This window comes from Perna viridis, chromosome 1 (assembly GCF_037379345.1).
Source record: "Perna viridis isolate PV_CMFRI_1.1 ecotype Kerala chromosome 1, ASM3737934v1, whole genome shotgun sequence".
Classification (NCBI taxonomy): domain Eukaryota; kingdom Metazoa; phylum Mollusca; class Bivalvia; order Mytilida; family Mytilidae; genus Perna; species Perna viridis.
Window position 1 is genome coordinate 71,429,373 of NC_142445.1, and position 27,584 is coordinate 71,456,956.

Here is a 27,584-nt window from a genome sequence, read left to right on the forward strand (position 1 = left end):
TTCAATATAAGATTATTTATTTCATTTGTTTCATTTCTTTTGCAATTATTTAAAATCAAATTATTAGATAAAAATACGTATAAATATTCCTATATGTCAACATTTTTTTTGATCAGAAACAATTAGTTTTTTTTTCTATAAAGAATCGCAAACTCTTGAAAGACAGTCGTTACTACAGAGTATCATTGAAAGTTTGAGTATGCTTCAAACTGCTCTAGGTATGTAACCACTGCCTCGTGAAGAAAGCGATATTGTTCCTGAAAAAAAAGAAAAAAAAAAGACTATTTAAATTACCAGTGCTTAGCATTGCGGTATAAAATATATGTAATCTTTACTTCAATAAATATCAAAGTGTACAGGTGTTTGATATTTTATGAACAGCTAATGCTAAAGTTTTACCTTAAAGAAATAAGTATGCCCCTGTTAAATAATAGAATATGTATTATATTCCGTTTCATACTTATACATTTGCAGAGACTTCTTTTGTTCTTATGATGCTGCTTGCGTACACACGCAAGGATGCGCACTGAATTATATCTATAGTTAGTGTAAAATAGTAAGTCTCATGTGGCTCAAATATGTCTCTGTGTGTTGGTATGTATGTGTATTAATATACATGTATAATTTAGTTTGATCTCATGATTTATATTTCTCTGTATATATCTTTTTGATGAGTCCTTTTATATGCATTTTTTTCTGTTTCAGGTCAACTTTATCTTATCAGTTTGAAGAACCGCTTGGATACTTGTGTATGTTTGTGCACGATAAATGTAAGGTTTTGGTTGCAGACCCTTTGTTCAACATTTAAGGTAGATAATATCTATCACACAGAACATTTTTTTCTGTCATCTTACAAAATCATGCGGATATATATATTTTCAATTAACTACTAGTGTTAAAATGATGCGAAAATTAATATGTTCAAAATATTGTAAAATAATTTTTTTCATAAAAATTTGCATGATAAAATTACAAAAATGAACTGTAAAAAGTCCTTACAGAAGGTAGATAATTGGCGGGAAAATTCATTTGGGTAGAACTTGTCGAGGAATATCTTGTAAAAATGTAATTGGAGTTTTTGTTTTCGAGTTTGGTAACCCCAAATTTTCTTATTGAAATACAAAAGAATGTGAGTTTATTGATCTTCATATACATTGATAAGAAATCTTATCTGCCGCTTTTTAATATTACGCTAAAAAGTGAAAATTCCCTGCAGAACTATATAAATTGTTCTATACAATTGTCTTTTTAAGTCTCAGTTATCCCGAAATAAAGTTCAGAAATTCAGAAGTATGTACATTCAAGGTTATCTTTAAGAACAATTAGGAACAACTAGGAAAATTAGGTATGATCTACCTTATTTTATTTTTTGAGTATGTCTTGTTTGTGTTTGTATTCATGTATGATAGCTTTGTAAGGCAGAATTATTTTTTTTTATTCACATTTGTTTATTAGTGTTTCTATGATGTGAAGTTAGTTAAGTTAGTGAAGTATCACGTAGTAAGGTATGATCTGAGTCCTGTTCCTTATCAGTTTGACGATTTGGTGTATATCTGTGTAAGTGGATATTTAGTGCATGGACTCACAAAATTAGGTATGATCTGAGGCCTCCTGTTTCTCATCTGTTTAATGGTATGTTGTATGTCCACATCTTGTTCTATCCTCAGTCTCTCTATAACAGTCGCCATCACACAGTATAAACCACTCTTGTCACATCCATTTCTGAAAAGACAAATCAGTTTTCATTTTTAATCGATCTTTCTAATCTTTTTCATGAATTACCATTTATTTGTTACCTCTTAGTGTAGTTCAGAAGATCGTAAATACTACTCTTCCTGTTGGAAAAAAACATTCAACATGTATTGACTAATTTATTATTTCTGCACATAATCGAAACATTCTCATAAAACAAAAAAAGTAACAGAATGTACGATTACATTTCAAAATTACATAGGATACTATTATTCAAATTAATTATTAACTATACGACAAACATAATGACTTCTGATTTCGTATAGTTGACTATCTTTTTATCTGTGCAACACTCTCTTGCACATTCGTGTGGAGTTTTTTTTTTATCACAACTCAAACGTTATGCAAGGGCTTGCCAAAACTACGCGGATTTTTGTACAGTGCTTGATTTTTTTATATATAGACTTCTGGAACGGGGTTATATGACTACAAGATTAAAGTCATCGATCGCTACAGAAGTTTTGTGGTCGTCATTATGAACTCGTGCATAGTTATTGAATATCAATCGGCGCCATTGGTGGACTGAGTGGTAATTATATTTTTTTTTCTTTCGTCTTCAATGGACTTGACACCTTTTTTTTAAATAACGAATGTTTCTAGAAAAGAAGGGCACATTTACCCCTCCGGTTCACTTGGTCCATGCTCCCGGTTTTATAGTGAACTCCCGGTTACTCATTTACTTTTGTTTCTTTATACGTGTTATTTTTGATATTGCATGTTCTCTGATTAGCGTGTCTGTTATTTTTTCTGTTTAGTCCTTGGGGCATCTTCCTTTGACTTTCGCTCGAATCTTGGTTCCCTTAATTACACTCTCACAAAATTTGCCATGTCTTTAGATTCATTCTGATGTTTCATATTTGTCCTGTTTTGATGATACGCTTGTTTTTTTTATATGTATTATTCTATATTTGATACTCTTAGCTCTACTAGCCCTACATGTACGATGATGTAATTACAACAAACTAACAAGCAATGTACAAGGACAGGGCTTTCATCATGGTTGCCGTGTTCGTGCTGTAGGTCTGTCAAGAAATAAATTAAATCATCCACTGAACTTGGAATAAGAGCTTCATCAGGCCAAAAACTTGATTGCCGCAATTTTACTTCGCGTTGTTCCTAAAAATGAAAAATATTACTCTTTAAATACTACACTTTACATCAGCACACACTGCTGACGGGCTAAATCCACAAAAAATAAGGATTATTTACCAGTCTTTGAACAATTCTAATTTGTCGTTTAAGCCCAAAAATTAACGCCTCACAGTTGTGCATTTCAACCTATTCAGCAACATTATTAAGATTATTAAGTCAACGAAAGTCATCTCACCTAGTTTTGCGGAGTGTTCTTTCTAAAAGTTACGTTCCACTTTTAAATCTATAAAGTATAAATCGGCGAAAATTACAACCGCCGCATACTTCTACGAGACAATGACATAAAACTGATTTGTGTTTTTTTTATGATTATACAATAACCAATGTCGATCATAGAAAAAACATACTTGAACTTAAGCTTACCTGACTTTTGTAAGTCAAAATAAGTTTCTTTCGGGATAATACTTTCTGTTTATCATGTTCCTTTAGTGTCACTGTAAAAGGACCTAAACTGAAAGATGCATTGTCTGTATCTGGCCAGTATACTTCCTTGAAAGAAATCAAATACATATTGGTTATTTGAAGTTGAAATAATTCATCACGGCATAATGTACTACTTGTATATTATTATATTAAACTCCGGTATTGTAGTTATTAAGGGCAACGGATTACAAGTAAATATAAATTTTAAAATAAAAATTCTTGAAAATGCAAAATATTTTTTTTTTAATGTATCACAACTCTCAAGTCATGGTTTTACTTTTACATGTATATTATAAAGTTGATTTGATTTTACTCACTTTAAAGACAAGCAAATAAAATACGATATTTGGTTTCTAAAAATGTTTGCCTAATTACAGAACACTTTTGAAATTTGTCCTACATCGTTCGAAGTTTTAATTACTTTTTTGCTCTAGAACTCTAACAAATAGGCTTCTGGAACAGGGTCATGTTGCTACAAGATTGAAGTCATCACTACAGAAGTTTTATGGTCGTCATCATGAACTCGTGGATCGTTATGGTGCATCCATCAGCACCATGAAAACTGATTTATTCAACGGGTCATACTTTTCCTTTCCTCGTTTGTCTACCTCGGACTTAAGAGGACGCTTACCCTACCGGTGCACCTGGTCCATGCTTCCAGTTTTTAGTGGAGTCCGAGTTGCTCATTTACTTTTGTTACTTTGTATGTATGATTTTAGTTACTTTATGTTCTTTGTTGTGTATGTCTGTTTTCCATGTCTGGTCTTGTCCCTGGATTACATTCTTTTGATTACCGCTATAACATTGGTTCCCTTGATTACTGTTGCAAGTTATTTATAGTGAAAAATAAAATATTTATTGTGTAATATATTGTGTTAAAAATAGACAGCGTTTGTTCATATTCTTTATATGTTTATGTACCTTTTGTTCGTAGGATTGATTCATCATAACAATTTCCTTTATGTTATAATCCCAAACTAGTCTCCATAAATCTATGATAGTACCCTCAAGAGGCATTTGGGTAATGATAAACGTCCTATTGTTTGTATATCCCTGAAATACGTGAGCAATATAATAATAATATACATTAATTATTTTGCCATTAAAGATCATTTCAAAAGTTAAATGTTTGTATGCACGAAGTTTTCATTAGAAAGGGATTTTTTCTTTAGCAAAACAACGTATTCCAAATTTCAACTACATTCGTTACATGGTTTTAGCCTGATAGCCAACACAATGTGCTACTACATAAAGAATGAAATAAACACATTTAATAAAGGTTTTTGTGTGCAAAAGAAAGACAATTATAATTGGATACTTTTTATATTGCATCAATAATATTTATCCATAATGTTTATCCTTGTACTCACAGGCAGGAAAACGGCATTTATGTACTCATTGTGTCCTTCGGCGGTAGTTGATAAGACTGGCGTCTCAGATTTTACTGTTTAAAGGAAAGAAATGATGAAACTCCACTGCATTTAACACTTGTATCATTTGTTTCCCTTTATGCTGTTACCGGCATTTAATGTGTTCACTATTGACGCCCAGTATTTCCGAAATTGCTTATTAGATTGCATATCTCATTCGAATTTTGTTCGTAGTAAAGAGTATGAAAAAGGCAACATGTAGTTTATACTGCTTGTGTTTGTTAAGTTAAAAAAATAAATACAAATTTAGAGGTTGAAATATTTTGTTTATTTGATATTTCAAATATATTTCTGAGCAAAAGTTCACGTATACAATGATAAAAAAAAACCATGCGAAAAAAATCATATTGTTGTCTTATCAGCGTAAATAGACTAACCCGGTAAAATGTTGTTATATCTGTTCTTTGTTCTATTTTCAACTGCCTTTCCTGCTTCAAACACTTTTTCGTCATGCTTATAACCCATATTTGTCATCATCTGTCATGGAAAAATTTAAACTAAAACTACTGAATATATTTAGTCGTCATTTAAAGTAAAATTGAATTATAATATTTATGAAAGATGAACACTAAATATATTTTGATATTTTTAAAGATATTTGTAAGTTCTGCTAAATACTCAATATGATTTACCTCATACTCCTGTTCTAACTGCATTTGTCCTTCCTTTGACTCCATTAATTGCCTGAATATATTAACAAACTCTGCAGTTGGTATACCTGAGGTAGTATACATTAGAGCCTCTAAAACAGCTTCGTGAAGAAAGACGTATTGCTTCTGAAACCAACATTGCAGTCCCATTAAAGCACTTATTTACTCTTTATATTACAACTATAAATGCTACTGAAAATTTGAATTCAGCGCTACTTCCTCACAGACGATAAGAAACGCAAGTACACGTACTTCTGTCTCTCTGTTTGATTCCCTATGAATATCAAACGTGAATGAATAAATGATAAAGTTTATCTATTACAAACACGAAAACTATCATTTCATCAACTGTAAGTTGTTGTGTGTATTCAAAGCGATATATTCGTTTTCAATTTTCTATTTGTATTACCTTGATGGTTTGTATCGGTACCATATCTTTTGTTAAACAAAATATGCTACTAATAGAATTGTTAACGGGCTTTAATTTGTTTAAACTCCTCATTTAGTAATGTGAGCATTCAACATATGTGTTATGTGTTAATTTTCTAGACACAAAACTCCTATGAAGTATTAGGAAAACCGTCAATGTCCTTCCCGAGATTGATCGTCATTGATATGATAAGGTGTAAAATATAGTCATGCACCCATCTTATGCCATCTAGCCAAAAATGTGAAGCTATTTGCAACAATGTATTATTTATGTAATGAACCCCTTCAGTGATCACATCTGCAATCTACACATTATATGGGTAATGTTTAAAGAGTGTTAGAATCAAAAACTTTGTGAAACAAAACAAAACCAAAAAAAAAAAAAAAAAAAAAACCAACAAGACAAACAAAACTCTCTCTCACACAAGCACACATAAACAAAGAATACCAAGACAAGACGCCTATTTTTATATGTTTCTGCAAATAATCATGTAACTAAGGAAGCGTTTGAATCCGACTGTGGTGAATATTGGCTTTGAATACACCTTGTCTATTTACAATAGTTGTTATCTAGTTCGATTGTTGTAAGTATTATTATTATTATTATTATTTACATTTTGTATAAAGCGCGTTATCAATTACAATTAATCTAAGCGATTTACAATTTATAAATACAAAAATAAATTACAAACATGAATATACAAAATATGTCAGAAAATGACAATGACAAAAATTAATGACCGAAGTTAAAAAATATCAATTATTAAATTAACAGAAGAACTAATTGTTCAAAATGAAATAATTTTGAATGAAGAAAATTAATCAAGTTATCATACAGAGTGGGAAAACGCCATAGGACACTAAATTATCCACAGAAAAGACATAAAAATAGAATTAAATAGAAATGATTAAAAATAAGCTGGTCTATGAATAATTTTGTTTATAATTTTATAGGCTTAATGATTAAGATAAGCTAAAGGCTACGACATAGTCTGTAGTATATGTTTGTTTAATTGAAGCTTTTAATACTTACAGAAGTCTGCACCATGTTAGGCCTCTGTCGTCTAAGTATTTCTACACATCTAAATACATCCACGTGCCCTAGTTGGTTTGCCTCTGTCACAGCATAATCGAGAGCTATAAAGGTTCCTGTTCGCCCGATACCTGCACTAATTCAATTTGCAAGAAATAATTCAAGAAATGTTACGTTATATTCACAATACTTAAAACAAATACAAACAACTACCAATTTGATAGGAAAAAAATAATCATACAATAAATTGGTAAGCTGTACACATGATTTTTGGAGTAGCAACTCAACGCATTAATAAATCGGTTAAGCTACTAAATGAAAAATGCATACCGTAAGCCTCGAAATATTGGCTTTGTACGCCTTCAGGACAGAATATTCCAAAATTTGGATGCACCAGATAAAGAAATAAATGGATTACTTTTGTACATTTTCGAGCCAATGGAATAAGTTACAGAACATACAGAACGTTTTTTGTTCGTCATCATGAACTCGTGGATCGTTACGGTGTATCCATCTGCGCTATGAAATATTAATTAGTTCAACGTGTCATAGTTTTCGTGTCCTCATTCGTCTACCTTGGACTTGACTTTTTATGAGCATCTCGGTGGGTGGTTCTAGAAAAGCCGAAGACGCTTAACCCACCGGTGCACTTGGTCCAAGCTCCAAGGTTTTATTGGAGTCCGAGTTGCTGATTTACTTCTTTATATGAAGTATTGTGGTTATTGTATGTTCTTTGTTGATCTGCTTTCCATGCCTGGTCTTTGTCCATGGATTGCATTCCTTTGATTACCTCTAGAAGCTTTGTTTCCTTGCTTTCACTTGCCCAAAGAGTCGCACTAGGATTTCTGAAGGATATACCTAAAGTCAAACATTATGTAAGCGCGTTATTTCAACAGAAAAAAAGGAAATGCCTTTTGATTATAATTTCGATAGACCCCATTTTCCATGTCTGGTCTTTGTCCCTGGATTACGTTCTTTTTATTACCGCTATAACCTTGGTTCCCTTGATAACTCTTCCACACAACACTGATAAATTTGATTATAAACCAATTGTTCGAAGCATCCTTTAGCAATACCTGCAGTGAACAAGAAGTGGTCCACTTTGTATACTTTTTGTATTATTAACTTTATGCTGAAAATAAACCAATGACGAGGCATACTTCGGCACATCTTTATCAGGCCAGGCTGTAAAATGGAACTGCTCAACAAGTTTTTTCTTTTTGTCCTTAAAAGAAATGAAATATTGGTATAATACTTCAATTTATATGATTACGAATAACAAACATAACTAAGCAATGTACATGATAAAGTTATAAGGTTTGAACATTACAATGAATATATGTTTACGGTTGTCTAATATCATTTCAAATTATCAAACGTAGATGTAAACTATATACGTTAAGTGTAGAAATATTGTTTGATGGTGTGTTTTATATTAAGAAGTAATTAGCTTAGCGTATGGATGCATCAATGATATCAAAATATCATTTTGGCTGTTACTTATACGTTTACCTACATAATATTGTTTTTACAGTTAAGCGAAAATTTATAGCAAATGCATTTGATTTTTATACCTGAACCAGTTGAAGTGTCCTTACTGTAAAATCTGAATACACATCCTCGCTAGTGATAGATATCTCAATACTTCCAAACTTTATAGATTTTTGTTCTAAGTCTGGCCAGTACTGTACACACTTTTCCTAAAATAAAACAAAAGAACAACAAATTTAATTTTATCGACGATAACCGAAAACTTCAGAAACATTTGTACTCGACCATTTTATTAGTATTTTTCTAGATAATAACACATAATTGGGGAATGGGGTATGGGGAAGGGGGTTTGATCAATGGGGAATGCGGTATGGGGAATAGGGCATAAGCAATTGGCAATGGGGATTTTGTATAGGGCAATGCGGTGAAGGAATTAATTTGATTTGTCAATCGAAGCAACATACCTATCATAGTTCTATGACAACAATTGAAAGATATTCATTTATAAGAAAAAACTCATTTGAAATAATTTTACTGGTTACAAGCATCGCAGTACGTTATTTACTGGCTTTTGTTATATTAGGTTCATTTGTACAATGTTCAACGTTTGTAAGATGTTAAATATTTGGTCATTATACAGTAAACATGTTCGCGCTCATACGATTTAAAAATAAACTGTGTATTTTTTTTAAAATTTGGACTGGAATAATTTTGTGTCACAGACACGTGCATGATTTGAATATTGGCATATTAAACATATTGAACAAAAATCATTGAACCAAAATGCTGGTTCCCTTTCAACTGGCAGATATATGTCATTTTTGAGAAATTGAGCCGAAATAAATATGACGCAGCCACACATATGATGCCTTTTTGAGATTTTTTACATTTTAACCTATAATATCAGATCATTAAGGAAATTACAAGAGTGTGCACTTATTCAATTTGCACAAATGTGTCATTGTTTTAGGAGTGAGATAAATGTGCCAAAGCCAAACATACGTGTATGATGCTTATTTCGACATTTTTATTTGCATTTTAAACTATATTATCAGAAAATTAAGAAAATTTCAAAAGTTCGCACCCATACAATTTGTAGAAATATATTATTTTGCAGAATTTGAACTGAATATATTCGCTTGAAAATGAGTGTTCCCATTTTAAATCTGAAATAAAAAAAAACGATATCCCTAAATACGTTATTTAGAATAATTTTAAAAATTAAATTCGTTCGCATTTTATATATATACCCCTATTGTTTTAAAATTATTTTGCATGATTATTTCTCATGCAGCTCGGAGTGGCAATAATACACAATGCAATGTGATTTCGGAAATTCCCGAACCCGGCTTCGAGGTTCTAAAATCGATATTGATTACAAAGAACTTTTTCGTAGTGCATAACATGTATGATCAAACATTTACTTTACTTTTCCTTTAGGAATCGGAAATGGGCACTGGACAACGGGAAAGAAAGCGATGCAATAGAGACATGAGCAATGGGGAGGGGGACTATGGGAAATGAGACAACGGACAATGGGGAATTGGGTATGTGGCAATGGGGTACGGGGTAGTTAATCCTATACATGTATTGTTTACTTTTCCCATTTCGAACACCCGTGTTAGCATTACAACTTTTCCACAATTGTACTGCCAGACCATTCTCCACCAATCATCAACTGTCGGGCCTAAAGGTCCTGAAAAAACATTTGAAACCATTTGTAATTTGCCATATCTCTGATGCATATTGCTTAACTTTGGCAGTTTAATCATCCATCTGATGTTTTCCTTTTATTTCTATGATAAACTATATGACTACTTTAATAGATGGTTAAATGTGACAATAACATACACGGTACACCAAGGGAAATTTGATAACTAAATCTTGATATTCAATGTATGAGACATCCAACAAGATTGACGCGAACAAAGCGAAGCCAGGAAATTTAATTTAAGAATTATCGTCCAATTCCTGAGATAAAGACTCCATTTTAATTTTAATTTCATCAAATTGGGATTGCAACTATTAAACATCTAAACTGATAATCTCAACAATGGCTGAACTCGTGTGTCAGTAGCTTATGTGACCGTATCTGCGCTCTACAAAAGGTCCGTTGTTCAAATCATAGGCAAGGCAGTATCAGACAATGTGTGAAATGTCTGCTGAATAGGACGGAGATGTTGGTATGTTACACAATGAAGGAGATGTTTACAATGGACACTAGAAATTCATAATATTTACGTTTGGCTATGCCGTTTTAAGGTTTACTGTCAGGATGAGTCAACATTTGTGTTTCAAAGCTCACAAGCGCTGTGATCTGTAGAAGGACGCTTCTGAATTCAAGCATCCATTCAACTACGATATTACGAATCGTCACGGTTACTCTTAATTTTGAAATCCTTATTATGTATCAGCGAATAACACTTTAATTCGATCTAAACTAAACAGACTAAAGCTATACATATTAAAGGTACATTGACATAAGCAAATACTTCTGTTATTCACGTCGGTGCTGATATAGTCAAGTAATAGCACAATATAAAGAATTTCATATGGCGGACCGTGTTGTTTAATAGCATAAAATAAAGTTAGTAAAAGAAGCTTCATAAAAAAATCTCCAAAATTACGATTTCAAGAATTACCAAATTTGTCTTTCGCTGATCCACGAAAATTGATATCCACGAATTATAGTTCTTTCACAGTATTATGCTAAGATGAGGAAATAATATTCAGCGCTGAATGTGAATGGATGTAGCAGCGAACACTGAAAACCTCTCATCGAATAATGTAGAAACAAAATACGTAAAATATGTAATTCAATGTAGTAACAAATAGAAGAAAAGAACTAAGAAAAAAAAAAAAAAAAAAAAAAAAAAAAAAACGCAGATATATAACTCACAGACATTTAAAAGAAGATCGAAAAACAAGCCCAATCGGCACTCTGAACTTACTATAACAAAGTCGGTAGTAATTTATAGCAGTCTAAATATACAAATATGTCAAGAAAGGATAATAAAGAGTAATAAAGGGAACCAAACTAAAACCACTAAAACTGGGAACATGGACCAGGTGCATCGGTAGGGTAAGGAAAACTATGACCCGTTGAATAAATCAGTTTTCATGGTGCAGATGGATACACCATCACGATCCACGAGTTCCAGAACATAACAAAACCCTGTTTCAGAAGCCTATATGTTAGAGTTCTAGTGCGATACAAAAAGTCTGCGTAGTTTCAGCAAGCTCTGGCATACAATACACATACAATTTCATTTAGCGTCGAAACTAAAGGTTGAAAGCAAATGCATAGAATACTTAAATTTGATTCTTGAAAGGTTTTATGTATAAAAAAACTGTCTTTTATTTATATATTACCTTGTGATGCAATATATTGCTTGATCTTGCCAAATCCCTGCAATCGAAATTTACTCTAATTCATCTATTTTGTCATGCAAAACTTCAGTGTTATCTCCTTTTCATTGCGTTTGAATGCAACAACATCAGATCGAGTTATATTGACATTAGTTAACAGGGTATTATGAAGTAAAGGTTACAAAACTTAAAATTCAAATATCTTTAAACATTAATTAATGTACTACATGCTTTGTTAATATGAAAATGAAATTCATAAGATGTTAAAAAATATAAATCAACATGGGCCGCTGACAGCCATATTTTCATTTATTTATACTTTAACTTTTAGCAAAGGATTTTTACTTACTAGTAAATGCTCAAAATCCGAATTCTAAATATCTCTCGGTATTTTTAAATGATTTTAAATCACCTTTAATAAACTGTAAAACGTAACTTATCTGAATATTTATATTGTAAGTAGCCTACGATTATCTATGCTCATAGACCTTAATCGGTAATATACTTTTGTTGACAAATCGTTACGGCATAAGGTCTAATAAACTTGATATACTCGACAGTTGATGTTTGAAGATAGAGTTATAAGTGGCAATAAAACTCGTTTGTTTTATCATCATTCTGTAGGTACTTGCATTTATGAATGATGCGTTGATGTAGTCCGAGTTAGGTGAATCTGCTATCTTATCCAAAACAACTCTGGTTTCATCATCTGGGGAACATGCATGTGCAATAACAGATAAAAATATGTACAATTTTAGTAATACAACTTACATTATTCGTAATGTTACTTTTATGTAATTATTTTTCTTATATGACGATTTTTGAACGACAAATCAATTCAGCCTGATATGGTTGATTCATATTTTTGTAATTGTAAATGACTCCACCTAAGTTTTAACTTAAAAAAATAACTTAAATACTGATTATAAATATGAGTGTTTTGTATTACTAGCTGACCTATTCCTTTACTCTTGTGACTTTATAGCTGATCTGATCTGATTAGCTAGATCCTTCAATCTCAGTTTCCGCTATATAGATGACGTGTTATCTTAAAACAATCCTAATTTCGGGGATTTGATACATCGCATCTACCCAAAGGAACTTGAGATAAAGGATACTACAGACACTGTGAAGTCAGCTTCATATCTTGACCTACATTTAGAAATCGATGGTAAAGGAAAACTATTGACCAAACTTTACGACAAACGTGATGACTTTTCATTCAGAATTGTCAACTTTCCTTTCATCTGTGGCAACATCCCTTCGGCTCCTGCGTATGGAGTGTTCATATCACAACTCATACGTTATGCCAGAGCTTGCCGAAACTACGCAGACTTTTTGTATCGCGCTAGAACTCTAACAAATAGGCTTCTGGAACAGGGTTATGTTGCTACAAGATTGAAGTCATCACTACAGAAGTTTTATGGTCGTCATCATGAACTCGTGGATCGTTATGGTGTATCCATCAACACCATGAAAACTGATTTATTCAACGGGTCATAGTTTTCCTTTCCTCGTTTGTCTACCTCGGACTTTTTATGAGCAACTCGGCGGGTGTTTCTAGAAAAGCGGAGGACGCTTACCCTACCGGTGCACCTGGTCCATGCTTCCAGTTTTTAGTGGAGTCTGAGTTGCTCATTTACTTTTGTTACTTTGTATGTATGATTTTAGTTACTTTATGTTCTTTGTTGTGTATGTCTGTTTTCCATGTCTGGTCTTTGTCCCTGGATTACATTCTTTTGATTAGCGCTATAACCTTGGTTCCCTTGATTACTCTTTTACAATGTTAATGACTCATTTACTCTTATTTTCATACAAGTATAAAGACTACTTCTCATATTCAATTTCTTTACCAGTACAAAGATAATATTTCACAAAATATTTGATCCAATATCTATATTTTCTGAAAGAAAATGTTGGGTATTTAAATTTCAGTGTCAACATAGAGATTGATGGTTCATACAGGGATAAATATTCCTAAAGAAAATAGAAGATTTTTAAACCCCAGTGTAAAAATTGATGGTTCTTACAGGGATAAATATTCCTGTATTTGTTCTTTTTTGTATTTCCTGGAAGTTGTGCAGCAGTTGTCGGTTTAACAATCCCTGTTTCCAATAACTAAAAATCAAAGGGAAGGAAAATATAAATTGACTTCTATAAAAATTAATTTATGTCTTTCATCATGATTTTTACTTATATCCGAAAGTATGTAAAGCATTTTTAGTCCCAAATATTTTCACAAAAAGTGCTGTTTGACTATTTTTAAATGCTGGACATTAGGATTACCATCCATATTTGTTTCCGCATGACAAACATTACTTTTACACAATATACTTTTGAACCACTTAAAATAAAATTTAGAAAACAAAAACAATTGTCCATTACCACAACAATGCCAAAAAAAAAGATTCTCGGTGAAATATGTAAGGTCTATATTTTAATATTGTTAAAGAGTTTTATTTCAATTCTAGGTTTCATGAATCACAACTATTTACTACCTACTAAATTCAATAGAGAATATTGTCCTTGCTTATTTACAACCTACTTATTTATTCTTGCGTTTATTTACATTATAACTGTGAATGTTTCATATTTTCTTCTGTTCACTGGTTAATTTGTGGAAACGCGCCCCACATCATTAATACGCATCAAACATTTTCAAACATGTAAATTACACTGAAAATTGTGAGGAATAATTCAACATAAATTTTGAAAATAAAGTCAGATCAAGATTGACGTGTTCGCATCTTCCTAGTTTTGTTTGAACATATTGATAAAAGCTCACTGTTCTATTTAAGCTTAATCCTGACACATTGAATAAATTTAAATAACCTAGCAATAATGAAATGATTATTTAGTATGTTTTTAAAAGTACCTACACCGAATTGTACTTCAATTTCCCCTTTATTACTCTTGCCATTTTCAACGTATTCAGGAAATGTATCCATCTTTACAGCCGTCTTAGAAATTATTGTGTCATCAAAATTATAATATGTATGATCATCATTTCTGGAATCCACATTTATACCTGCAAATTAAATGCTCTTGGTAATTATAGCTGTTATTCATTGCACTCGTTGAATGTATTGGTTCACGATTAGGTATTAAAAGAATAAGTTGAGATATTAAGAAAATGTTCTTAACCATCGATTACTCAAAACATTTTTTTCTGCTCGCGTTTGTAACACCATTAAGCATGAATTAAGTATCTAATCGAATCTTGTGACGCTGTTTTGACGTAGTAACATAATGTTGTAGTGTCAGGATCATAAGTTTATTTTATCTCATTTTATTTTATATTGAGTATACGTTCTTTTTTTTGGTCTTTTATATTTCACAATTTCAAACTGTAAACAATATTAACGACTGATTTTATTTCCAACAGTAATATTAACATGTTTTATAACAAGTAACAACAATATCACTTACCTCCCTTGTTTACTTGAGAATTAGCATATACATTTGATTCCTGTCTTTTACTTGGAGTACCAAAACGATTTTCTTTGCTTCCTTCTGGTCTTCTTCTAAAATTTTAATAAAAATTCTTTTATTAGGTCTATTACATTCAATTTTGAACTTCTGTGTAAAGTAATCTAACTACAATAGAACAGTAAAAATTTTGAAGAATTACATTAAAAAACAAATTTAAAAACTTTTCCATTTTATTTTTGACTTCACATCGTAATAATTATCTCCGTTTTAGCTTAAATTTGCATTTCCTGCCTTTGTATTGTTTATGCCAAGAATAGTAAAAATATAAAAAAATAATTGGTTGTTCAGTGATAATTCTGAAATGAATGTATAACTATATGGTAATTGTGACCAATGAAAAGAACTACATGGGATTTTAGATTTCGAAATTTGAAAAAAGTGTGGTACTTATGACACAAATCTAAAACGATACAAAAATAGAGCTTAAAAACTAAGGATTGTGAGTCGACTGAATTATACATTTTTGATATTACATTAAGGTTGTCAACGACATTTACAATCGATAAACTTTAGTAACCAAGATGTTTTTTTTCTTCCCTTTAATATATCTCCACAATAATCGGTTCATTTCTATAGGGAAAATAGTAGTATTTATTTCCCTGCATTAGGTTGACCAATCGTGTACCCTATTCAGATGAAAGAAAGTAGAACTTTGAAAGGACAGATTGATGTACTGACAAAGTTTGCAATGATGATTTTTCTCTCTCAGATTCTTAAAGGATTAAAGTTTTAAAAAAAATTAAGTTTATTTTTTATCCTTCAAAATGTATAGTTTATGAAATTTAAAAAAAGACTGCATATTACAAATGAGTGCGGAACCAAAGACTTCCGGTACCTTCGAACTTTTAATGGTGGCTGAAAAAAAGATGGTCAACCTCTATTCCCATGGTGATTTTGTAATCTCTGGATGAAAGTATTACAACACAAATGGTTTTTGAGTCCTAGTTTTAGTTAGAAATTACTGAAAGACTTGAAAAGATTAGTATTGTCGGCTATAGGAAATTAAATACTACCGTTTTCCCTATATGCATGTTGTATTCAAGGAGATAACAGTTTTACAATTAATACTGTTAAAGTATTTGAATATATTAACGGAAACATTTGCACATAATTTTCCTACTGAGAACTAAATTGAAATCCAATTGTAAATATCTTAAAAACCAACCATTCACTGACAATTTCGACGTTTAATAAGTTTCTATTAGGTTTACTGCAATAAATACAGACCAACTATTGTTTTGCATAAACTATGCACATATCACAGATAAGAAAAAATGTATCTGCTCTCTCTCTTGTAACGTTTATATTAACAAGCTATTTACCTTCTATAAATTACAAACAATGCTGCAATAATAATTACAACAGCTACCACCGCAGAAATACCTCCAGCTACTTGTCCTGTGGTCAGTGATGATTCAGATCTGTCTTCTGAAGCTAAATTGTAATAAAAAATATAGAAATTAAACGATACTGTTACTGAGTGCTGGTAGCATTTGGCACGCAGAAAAGGGCATTGAACCCACAATAGTTTTCTTACATACAACTGGGAATGACAAAAGGGAAGAAATAACCACCTTTCACGTATATCTGTTTTTGTGTTGTTAACTATCTGCAAAACAAAACAAGCATCGGATTGTTTAAAATTACGTTAATATTTGTCCTTAGCTTTTCAAAAGCAATTACATTGCACTCAAAACCTTTTAGCAATATACTTCTTAAAATCGAACAACATGCAGCATGTAATAATTTCAATATACGCTGTATGATTTTATTACAAGATAACACATGCCATGATACTGTTCATGTTTCTTTCAACTTTGTGTGATTTGTTTCCGTACCTTCGCATTGGGGTAAAACGCTCCATTTACCGGTGTAGTCACACTGAATTAAGGTAGAATTATAACTCAAGAGATGTCCCTCTTTACATTCAATTTTAACAAAAGACGGATATCTATATGGCGCCTGTGTGTTGTTGAGAACATTTAAGTGTTGAATCTGATTAGCTGGACATTCCATGCCTACAAAATATTATTAGGTAAAAACCGAACTTTACTAATGAATTTAGCTAAAATTGTTCAGCATTTTCAACTTATTTCTTCAATGTCGACGGTTGTATAAAATCAGTCAAACAAATTAATTCTCCTGCAGTAAGAACTGGCTGTACAACTAACCATCTAAAACTTTACAGCAAAACAGTAATGACATGACTTGTAGTAGCATAACTCTGTACTTGTTCCTTAACACCAATGTTTGTGCAATGCAATCTGTATCATGACATTGTACTAACTTTCATAGTTTGGTAATGATGTTTTAATTGCAGATGTATGTTGACTTATCAATTAATTTGAAGATGTTCAGACCATTATTGTTTTGTTGTGTTTTGTTTGTTTTTCATGTCCAGTCTTTTCCCTGTGTTGCATTATTTTGATGTCCGATGGGATCGTGATAATTTCCTTTATAACTTAAGTTTTAAATGTTTTGAATAAAGAAAACAAATTTTTCAATGTATCTCAATGATTTTGCTAAAAATCGGAATAGGTCAGTTGTTTTTTATGCAAACGAATGAGTTTAATTAATTATATATTTTAATTGATTTTTGAAAATATTTGAAATGTCTCTGACCTATGCATGTCGGTAAAGGATTATTCCATTCTCCTTCTGAGGTACAGACCAGTTCATCTGATCCATTAATGGTATACCCTGATTCACAGGCAAGTTTTACTGAGTTTGGATATCTATACTGCTGGGTATGGTTGTTTAGACTGTTTTCTATCCTCAATAGAACTGGACACGGTTTGGCTATGGATAAGAAATGAAATGTCGTTTTTGAAGGGCACGTTTATGTTTATTTTTGGTTTATTGACACTATTATAAAAACGTTAGGTACTTGTGTTCTTTAAATATTTGAAAGCACTCCTTAACCATTTGCAATATCCTTGTTAACTATATAGTTTTTAATCCTGATACCGTATTCATTCTTTTAAAATATCTTTGAAAGCTACATTTTTACCTCTTTATTCTATATAAAAAAACTTGATCTCTCCTGTTTATTGTGCAAATAACAAATAAAAATAAATTAGAGCCAAAATTTAAGCATCCCTAGTATTTAATATTTGTTCTCATTAAGGAATATCCACACAGTCCTGTGTAAAGTTTTCACTTTATAAAAAGCAAGATTGCAATGCGGGTATCGCTGTAAAAACATTAAATGCTTACTGCTTCGGAGTCTCTGACTCTTTTCTATGGAGCTCGTATGACAAATTTTTAAGGTTTTATTGTATACCGCTTTTCTGTTGCAACACTGTGCATGTACACCGTCTTTTATTCCTGTTCAACGTTCTGGACATGGATGGTGATTTTGATGAGTATGAATTGCCCCTCTATCTTGATTTCCCGGTATATTTTTACTGATATAATTAACTAAATTGAATTACTGTTGTATTGTATACCTGTACATTGAGGTAATGTGCTCCAGTTGCCATGGTGAGTACAGTTTACTTTATCTGTGTCATTCAGGATGTATCCAGGTCTACACGCTAGTGATAGACTAGTAGGATATCTAAACGGTGGATGTGTGTCATTCGGCAGTTTGAAGTCTTGAATGACAGATTGCGGGCATTCAATGCCTACAATATAAGACGTCTTCAACAGGTTTAAAGACTAGGCATATTTACAATGTAACAACTGGAAGTGGAAGGAACCAGCAAGAAATATATATATATACATCTTTTTGTCTATAGTTCTTCTGATGTCCTGTTTACTGTTAAAAATATGAAAGTAAAAGCTAAGACATACCTAATAGGTTAACATTGAAAAAAAAAGAAACAGTCTATAAGTTTTATGTTTCTATTGTTTTTTTTTTTTCGTTTATATTTTATTAACCCATGTGACTTCAAGTGCTTCAGTATTTTTGTGTGTAGTCTTGTTTTCCTTATATTTAGTTTTCATTTGAGTCAGTTTTATTCAGTTCACTGCATTTTGCACGTAAATCGCATATGCTTTTTATTTTCACGTTCATTCCATGTTTTAAATTTTGACATATTTGAATTGTCCGAAATTTGACGCCTCAGTATATATCATGCAGATATATAATTCCTAATTTTGTCTTAAAGGACGAAATGATTTTGTTTTATTTTTCTTACGAACGAAGAGATATAGCCAGAATCATAGTTTAGTTAGAATCACATCGTGTATACTTGGTTTTAGGATTATCTTTTTACATTTTGTTCCTTGTTTTAGTTTTCCGTTTTTATGTAAATTACCTAAACATGTCGGTAGTTGACGATCCCATTCCCCTTCTGAAGTACAGTTCAGTTTGTCAGATCCATTAATAATATACCCTATATCACAGATTATTGTTACAGACTCAGGGTATCTATGCTGTAGGGTGTGATTATTCACACTGTTTTCAACTTTATTTAGAAGATTACATGGTACACCTATTAATAAGAATTTTTCATTGATAAAAAGAAGTGGAAGTTAAATCGAATGTGTTTGGTAACGACACGTCATTATTAGGCATACATGAACAAAAATTCATTCTGAAAATAGAACATGTATCAAAAGGTACAATTTGATTAAGTTCTCATTTTTGTCCTTCCTGATTATTTTCTATCGTTCAAATGTAATCAATTCACACATGTTACGTCATTTACCTTGTTTGCCTTAAACATTTTAAGTTTGGTTTATTATTTTATTTTTTGAGAACCCCAATATATTTGTTTTTGTTCAGTGTTTCCTTAGGATTATATCATAACAACATATTGGAGAATAATAATCACCTGTACAATTAGGAAGTTGGCTCCATAATCCTGTATGAGTGCAGTTGACAACTTCCGGTCCTATTTTCTGGTATCCCATCTGACAGGTTATATTGACATAATCGGGAAAACGATATTGTGTACTTGTGTTTATTGGAACCATACTTTGAATTGATGGAAAATTCGTACACTGAATGCCTTCAATGCAAGGTATATGGTGTATGAAAAATATTAAACATTGATTTAATTTTTTTGTGATAATGTCAGTATATGAATAAGAGCAACATTATTTTATATCATTATTTCTTAATGTATTTTCGCGAATAACATTGCAGGCAATTTACAAATACTACACACATTGCATTACTCGTTCCATGATTTGTAAAATATATTAGAGAAAAAGTGGAAATACATGCATTTGGTTGTCCTGTTAATGACAGAATCCATAATGTTGATAGGATATGAACTTATTCCTCTTCGCACTTTGGTATGTACAGAATTAAATGTGGCGCTTCGAACCCTGCCTGGTTAGTTTTGAAACATAGGGTCCAATAGGTGTACAGTATACGGGATTGTCTGAATAATCACATACAACACTAGTCCTTACATTACCAGTCGTACGAAATGCACACCTGATACAATCATGGACTTTACAGGATCATAACTACACAAACAAACAAAAAGGAAGTTCTTTAACTCAAAAAGATACAACAGATAAGATGAAGCCCTACCAATAAAACGCCATGGCTTTTCCAATACATTGTTTGAAATTAATATGAATAAATAGACGATGTATTTTTTATACATGTATCTCCTAATGGTAACAAGTTGATGTTCAAGTTCATGCAAGTCATATACTAGTTACTGTTGCTGTAAAATGTGCAAAATGTCTGCTTAAACAAAACTTAACTTTGCTGAGAAATAGAACAAAGATGAACATATTTGAAATTAATACCATCACATTTAACTGCTAGTTGTTCGAAAGATCCATTTTGTAGACACTTAGTGTAGTTTACTGACGGAATATATCCCTTTTCAGGACATTCAAAATCAATTTTCTCGTCGACATAATACAATGTTCTGTTTAGTGACAAAATGACATCAGGATATGTTTCTGTTCCAGGCGGTTGGCATGTTACTAGAACTTCTGTTCCAAAGTACAAAGAAAACACCTTCATCTAACATAAGCAAACAATGATATAGTAGTAAAGAATCGTTTGATAAGTTACGACAAGGTCATAACATTGTGAATGTTACTGGTAATGTTCTATTACGTTTATATTTTTGTGTTTTCAACAGTCATTACACATTTATATATGATTTATATTTTTGTATTTACCAGAGTCATTAAACATTTATATATTATTTATATTTTTGCATTTACCTGAGTCATTATACATTTATATATGATTTATAAATTTTACTATTTACCACAGTTGGTCTTTCCTTCTGTATGTTCTGTTGCGCAATCGGTCCCTGGACATGAAATATAATATATATATAAGTCATTAAAAATATTATAATTTTCAAATAAGTATTCATTGAACGGATTTGTTTAATTGACAACATTGATAGAAAAATATCAACAGTTCAGTAGAATAACTAATTCATATAATATTTTTAAAATTCGAAAAATGATGTATTCAAATTGAAATTTTTAATTGTTTTTTTTGATAAGGAATCAAAAGTATGTTTCTTGAAATTCAAACTAAGATAACCAAATATTTATCATACTAGTACTTTGCACAGTGTATATGAACTAACTCCTTGATTTTTATTTTAGATATAAACATTATAAATATATTATTAAATAAATATAAATCATTTTCATTCTGATGTTTATTATGCTTGATGAATTTTCTAGAATTGTCAATGTTTAGATAAATATTTTATATCTTGATATAATGAGATGTTGAAATAATTTTTTCTCAAACATTTAACCAAGTGTTAAAATCTGCACATACCACATTGTTTGACGTCACAAAGTTCGAAGGCAGAGTTAGGACCAGTATAACAGTAAGGTTTGGGAAGTTCGTCAGGTAAAGGGTTTCTACAGTATTTATGATCTTCATAGTACTTTGCGTAGGGAGAATTTGCCTCCTGCCATGTTATACAGGCAGGTCTTGTCACTTTCCCAAGATAACTCGCTCCTTTGTCATTTGAATTAAAGCATTCAAAAACTGCACCTATTAATGATAATATCTATTATATTGTTAATCGTTTCACAAAATATAGTTTCTACTTATTATTTCCAAACTAAATTAAACAAAATAATACTTTTTCGACGATATCAAATTATATGAAAGTTGTTTTACTCATTATCAATATCAAATATTACAAACCAATATGACTTCAATAATTATATATTGATATTTCATTATTGAATTAAATCATTGTTTACTTCAGTATTGTTTTTTTCATATCTTAATAAGTTAATCAGTTTGTTCCGATTTCACAACATGACTTGTACAATTATGTTTGTAAATGACCATTTTCTCTTTGACTATTGGCTAGTGAATATCATCTCGGCACTTTTGTTATGACACTGTATTTATTGTAACGTCAACTTTTTTATTCCTAATTGTGCTGCGTAGAATTATTCAACGACACTCAATAGAATTTGTCAAATACATATATCATTTATATGTAGTTTAACTTTTTTATTGTAGATACTTTTTATAAATCATTCGATTCTATGAAATCTCCACTTACTCGTGCATTTTATATCATGATGTTCTAGTTGACCATTTGACAGACAAGTAGTAGAGAGAACTGAGGGTAGTTTTCCAGCCTCAGAACAGTCAAAATCGAGTTTGTCACCATTATAGAATAATGTCCGATCTGGATTCCAGCTCAAACCAGGTGATGATTCTGGTGGTTTGCATGTTACCAAAACATCTTAAGTGAATACAAAAGTTAGGACGGTTATTTATTTACTTTGTCACTCTGTAATTTTGGTTATTTTATGTTCGCTGTTCTATGTGTGTCTGTTTTCCAGGTCTGGTCTTTGTCCTTGGATTACATTGTTTTGATTTCCGCTAGAATCGTGGTTCCCTTGAATTATCTTTAAATTTAAATCTAAATGAACTAAATTATGATATCGAGTATATTAATCTACTTTATCGATTGATATATTTTTTCTTGAGGTTGACCAAAACGTCTCAGGCGAATATGACATCTTTATTACTTTGCATCGATACGATGCATTATTCCGTATATCAATAGAATGCGTATTCAGAGGAACCAATATTCTAGCGGAAGTTACACTCATTACAAATAATATGAAATTAACCAAAATAATACGAACAAAGCAACAGACGTAAATGAGCTACCCTCATGCCACTAAAAACTGGGAGCATGGACCATATGCAACGGTAGGGTAAGCGTCCTGTGCTTTTCAGTATTTAAACTTCATATTTAAACTAAAAATGTGTACAACTAAATCCTGATTTTTTTTAAATTCGATATTTGTCTCGATTACACAACATCTGATTGATTTAACAGTCGACGTCTCCGTGAATCTTGTATCCCTCGATTATTCTTTCTTTATTTTAATAGGACCCACACACTCATTTGCACACAAATGATAATAAGTTCTCGGCAAAAATAAGGAAATTGTACAATCTAAACATTAAAAGTTTTGCAAAGTTGGCTTATTAAAGATACAGAACGTTGTTTGCATGTGTTTATGTGTTTGTTTTTGTTTTTGTTTAATCTTCTTTTCTTTCTGTGATTTATCTTTGACAAGTAACAAGGTATTAAGTGTTTGTTCTTTGAGAATTCGATATAAGTAAACATTTAGAGAAGAAATGTTTCAATATAGTCTGAATGCTATTTGCAATTAAAAATTTAAGTTAATTCTAGCCAGTTTAATTACCACAAGCAGACATCATATCATCTTTGTTAGTACTGCAGTCTTCTCCTGTAACAAATGTTATCTTGTTTTTATATGTAACATCTTTCGACAGTATTTATTTTTAGTGTTACGTATTTTTCCAAGATATTTTACTCATTTTGGTGTAAAGATGTATTTTGATATCTAGTAATCGATCTATTTAACAGTTTTTATATGTTAAAATGCATAAAAAGCTTATTATTATTATTGTACGTGTTATATGTATACAGGCCAACTGTTGTAATGTTTACAGTTGATATCCTGTTTTTTTTTTCAACATACCACATTTTTTGACGTCACAAAGTTCGAAGGCAGAGTTAGGACCAGTATAACAGTAAGGTTTGGGAAGTTCGTCAGGTAAAGGGTTTCTACAGTATTTATGATCTTCATAGTACTTTGCGTAGGGAGAATTTGCCTCCTGCCATGTTATACAGGCAGGTCTTGTCACTTTCCCAAGATAACTCGCTCCTTTGTCACTTGAATTAAAGCATTCAAAAACTGCACCTATTAATGATAATATCTATTATATTGTTAATCGTTTCACAAAATATAGTTTCTACTTATTATTTCCAAACTAAATTAAACAAAATAGTACTTTTTCGACGATATCAAATTATATGAAAGTTGTTTTACTCATTATCAATATCAAATATTACAAACCAATATGACTTCAATAATTATATATTGATATTTCATTATTGAATTAAATCATCGTTTACTTCAGTATTGTTTTTTTTTCATATCTTAATAAGTTAATCAGTTTGTTCCGATTTCACAACATGACTTGTACAATTATGTTTGTAAATGACCATTTTCTCTTTGACTATTGGCTAGTGAATATCACCTCGGCACTTTTGTTATGACACTGTATTTATTGTAACGTCAACTTTTTTATTCCTAGTTGTGCTGCGTAGAATTATTCAACAACACTCAATAGAATTTGTCAAATACATATATCATTTATGCGGAGTTTAACTTTTTTTATTGTAGATACTTTTTATAAATCATTCGATTCTATGAAATCTCCACTTACTCGTGCATTTTATATCATGATGTTCTAGTTGACCATTTGACAGACAAGTAGTAGAGAGAACTGAGATACAGAACTTTGTGTGTTTGTTTTTGGTTTGTTTTTTGTTTGTTTTGTTTTTGTTTAATCTTCTTTTTTTTCTGTGATTTATCTTTCACAAGTAACAAGGTATTAAATGTTTGTTCTTTGAGAATTCGATATAAGTAAACATTTAGAGAAGAAATGTTTCAATATAGTCTGAATGCTATTTGCAACTAAAAATTTAAGTTAATTCTAGCCAGTTTAATAACCACAAGCAGACATTATATTATCTTTGTTAGTGCTGCAGTCTTTTCCTGTAACAAATGTTATCTTGTTTTTATATGTAACATCTTTCGACAGTATTTATTTTTAGTGTTACGTATTTTTCCAAGAGATTTTACTCATTTTGGTGTAAAGATGTATTTTGATACCTAGTTATCGATCTATTTAACAGGTTTTATATGTTAAAATACATAACAAACTCATTATTAGTATTGTACGTATTATATACATACAAGCAAATGTTGTAATGTTTACAGTTGATATCCTGTTTTTTTTTCAATATACCACATTCTTTGACGTCATCACAAAGAATGTAGGCAGAGTTAAGACCAGTATAACAGTAAGGTTTGGAAAGTTGGTCAGGTAAAGGGTTTCTACAGTATTTATGATTTTCATAGTACTTTGCGTAGGGAGAATTTGCCCCCTGCCATGTTATACAGCCATTGTCACTTGCATCAAAGCATTCAAAAACTGTAATCAATATCATTCAGGGTGAGATACTTTTTTTGCAATAACGAATTATGTTTAAAAGGGAAGACACCTTTGCTTTTATGAAAAAACATACCCATGTAAACAAAAATAAATAAATTTCAATGCAATATGCGCTTTTGTAAAATGCTCAAGGCTATGGAAATTTCAAAATCTTTGAAATATTTATGTAGATAGCCTGTGCAGAACTCTTCTATCTGAAGGAAGATAATAAAACTTCATTCATTTTTACCGATAGCTTCTGTTTAGCATATAATGTCACTAAGTCGGTTTGGTACTGATACATTTACTGGATATTAATATGTGAACAAAGAATTTTCCGTGAATATTTTGAATAACCAAAACATACTTTCTTGTCAAGCTAACGATTGCACAAATAATAAAAGAGAAATATTCAAAAAGTGTTTTTACCGGCAACATGAACACTCTTCGGAAGTAGACTTTTGATTTTCCTCAGTAATACTAGACTTTTAGCTGCACATCCATGTTCGTCAATGTTGTTTGAAATTTGTTTCACGTTGTGCTCTCATATTTTGGGTTGAAATTATAAGGGAAAAGTATCAAGTTTGCGCTTTCTTCCGACATCGTAATCAATTAAATATTTTCTATCGCTATAAAAACCGATATTTAAATTTGAATTCCCTTGTTATAATATCTGGCTCCCTGCCAATTCAATACTATATGTGGTAAGTTTCATATTAGGTACCAGTTGTAACATTTTCATTCGGAACTTCGGGTTTTTCTTTCATTGAAGGTAAAAAGCAGAAATATGACGGGGAATCATGCTATTTCAGCTCCTCAATTGTGAGATAATAGGGAAAATTTTAAAATATCCATAGAAACAAGATGGCGGACAAACAATACGTTCAGTGCAAAATTCTCGTAGAAAAAAATAAATATGGAAAAAAAGAGAAATAATTGTATGAGAGTTTTAGTACAGAACGACATGAATAAAAATATTAGCAATTTACAAGAAAATGAAAAAACTGAAAACAGGCTGAAGTGAATTTGAGTATAAATAATTGTATTCAAATTTGTAAATGGTGTTGCATTTTCTATAAAGCAGAACCTTTTGGAAAATATAAAAAAGCTTATCAGTCCTTTTATTGACAATGAGAAAAACCTTACGGAAGCAGAATACGAACAAACATGTTGGATGTAAGCACGATACAAAAACAAATAACATCGACATCACACAGAGAAGAATAAATAAGACAAAATACACAGGCCCAGACTATGTGATGTAAGAAATGACCAACTCTACTTTACAGATGGTGTTATAACGGATAAAAGCCAAGTTAAACTCAGACGTTAAAGTAAAAAATACGAACGAATTCAATACCTTTCTAGGCAACGACTTACTCCGTCTTTCTAATTAAGAATGTAACTGACAAATAAAAAACAGATACAATGACGTGTCAAATGAAAGTCAAGTTACAAAAAAAGATATGAAATTCATACACAAACTATCCTTAGTTGTATTTATCATCTACGTATGTTTTCTTTCTAAGAAATATCGTTAGAGTCACAATTTCATATGTAACAATGTTTAATATACCTACCTTGTGGCAATCCAAATGATAAACCAATGCCTAATCCATATAATATGATTAAGTTCACCATACTGAGTCAGCGCCTGTATCGTTGTTTTTGTTGTCACGCAGACAATGTAGTTTTAAATAAATTAGACGCTGTTCAATAAGTACACATTTAACCGCTTCCGTTTTGTATTTAGTGATACAATTCTATGTTTTATTACGTTTAAGTTGTTTTTGAGCTTGCTTTGTTTCCTGATAAGGTTATCCTCAAAACGCATCAAAGATTACAGAAACATGATGGTACTTGTTTTGCTTCCTGGTAACAAAACATGTGCCATTTTTAAACAT

The 27,584-nt window shown here is 31.2% G+C and overlaps 1 protein-coding gene across 4 annotated transcripts; it reads right to left on the reverse strand.

The window, feature by feature from the left end:
- On the reverse strand, window positions 1-27,584 carry LOC148630244 (receptor-type tyrosine-protein phosphatase S-like). Of its 4 annotated transcripts, none has more exons than XM_088564113.1 (30): window positions 27,261-27,584; window positions 24,159-24,380; window positions 23,859-23,903; window positions 22,694-22,879; window positions 21,946-22,167; window positions 21,413-21,457; window positions 20,937-21,128; window positions 20,003-20,179; window positions 19,484-19,660; window positions 18,671-18,847; window positions 17,844-18,020; window positions 17,060-17,239; window positions 16,544-16,655; window positions 15,159-15,253; window positions 14,609-14,757; window positions 13,760-13,847; window positions 12,362-12,438; window positions 11,733-11,769; window positions 9,959-10,056; window positions 8,444-8,569; window positions 8,030-8,094; window positions 6,870-7,005; window positions 5,390-5,533; window positions 5,135-5,234; window positions 4,698-4,771; window positions 4,249-4,380; window positions 3,268-3,393; window positions 2,720-2,868; window positions 1,587-1,722; window positions 1-257 (listed from the first exon to the last, which is right to left on the reverse strand). In XM_088564113.1, exons 1-30 carry the CDS (start codon window positions 27,319-27,321, stop codon window positions 183-185), a joined length of 3,780 nt encoding a protein of 1,259 aa, XP_088420239.1. In that variant the 5' UTR covers window positions 27,322-27,584; the 3' UTR covers window positions 1-182. The 4 variants fall into 4 exon arrangements, with proteins under 4 accessions (XP_088420239.1, XP_088420228.1, XP_088420250.1 ...); XM_088564102.1 differs by having other exon boundaries at window positions 7,946-8,094; window positions 27,261-27,583; XM_088564124.1 differs by lacking the exon at window positions 20,003-20,179 and having other exon boundaries at window positions 7,946-8,094; window positions 27,261-27,583.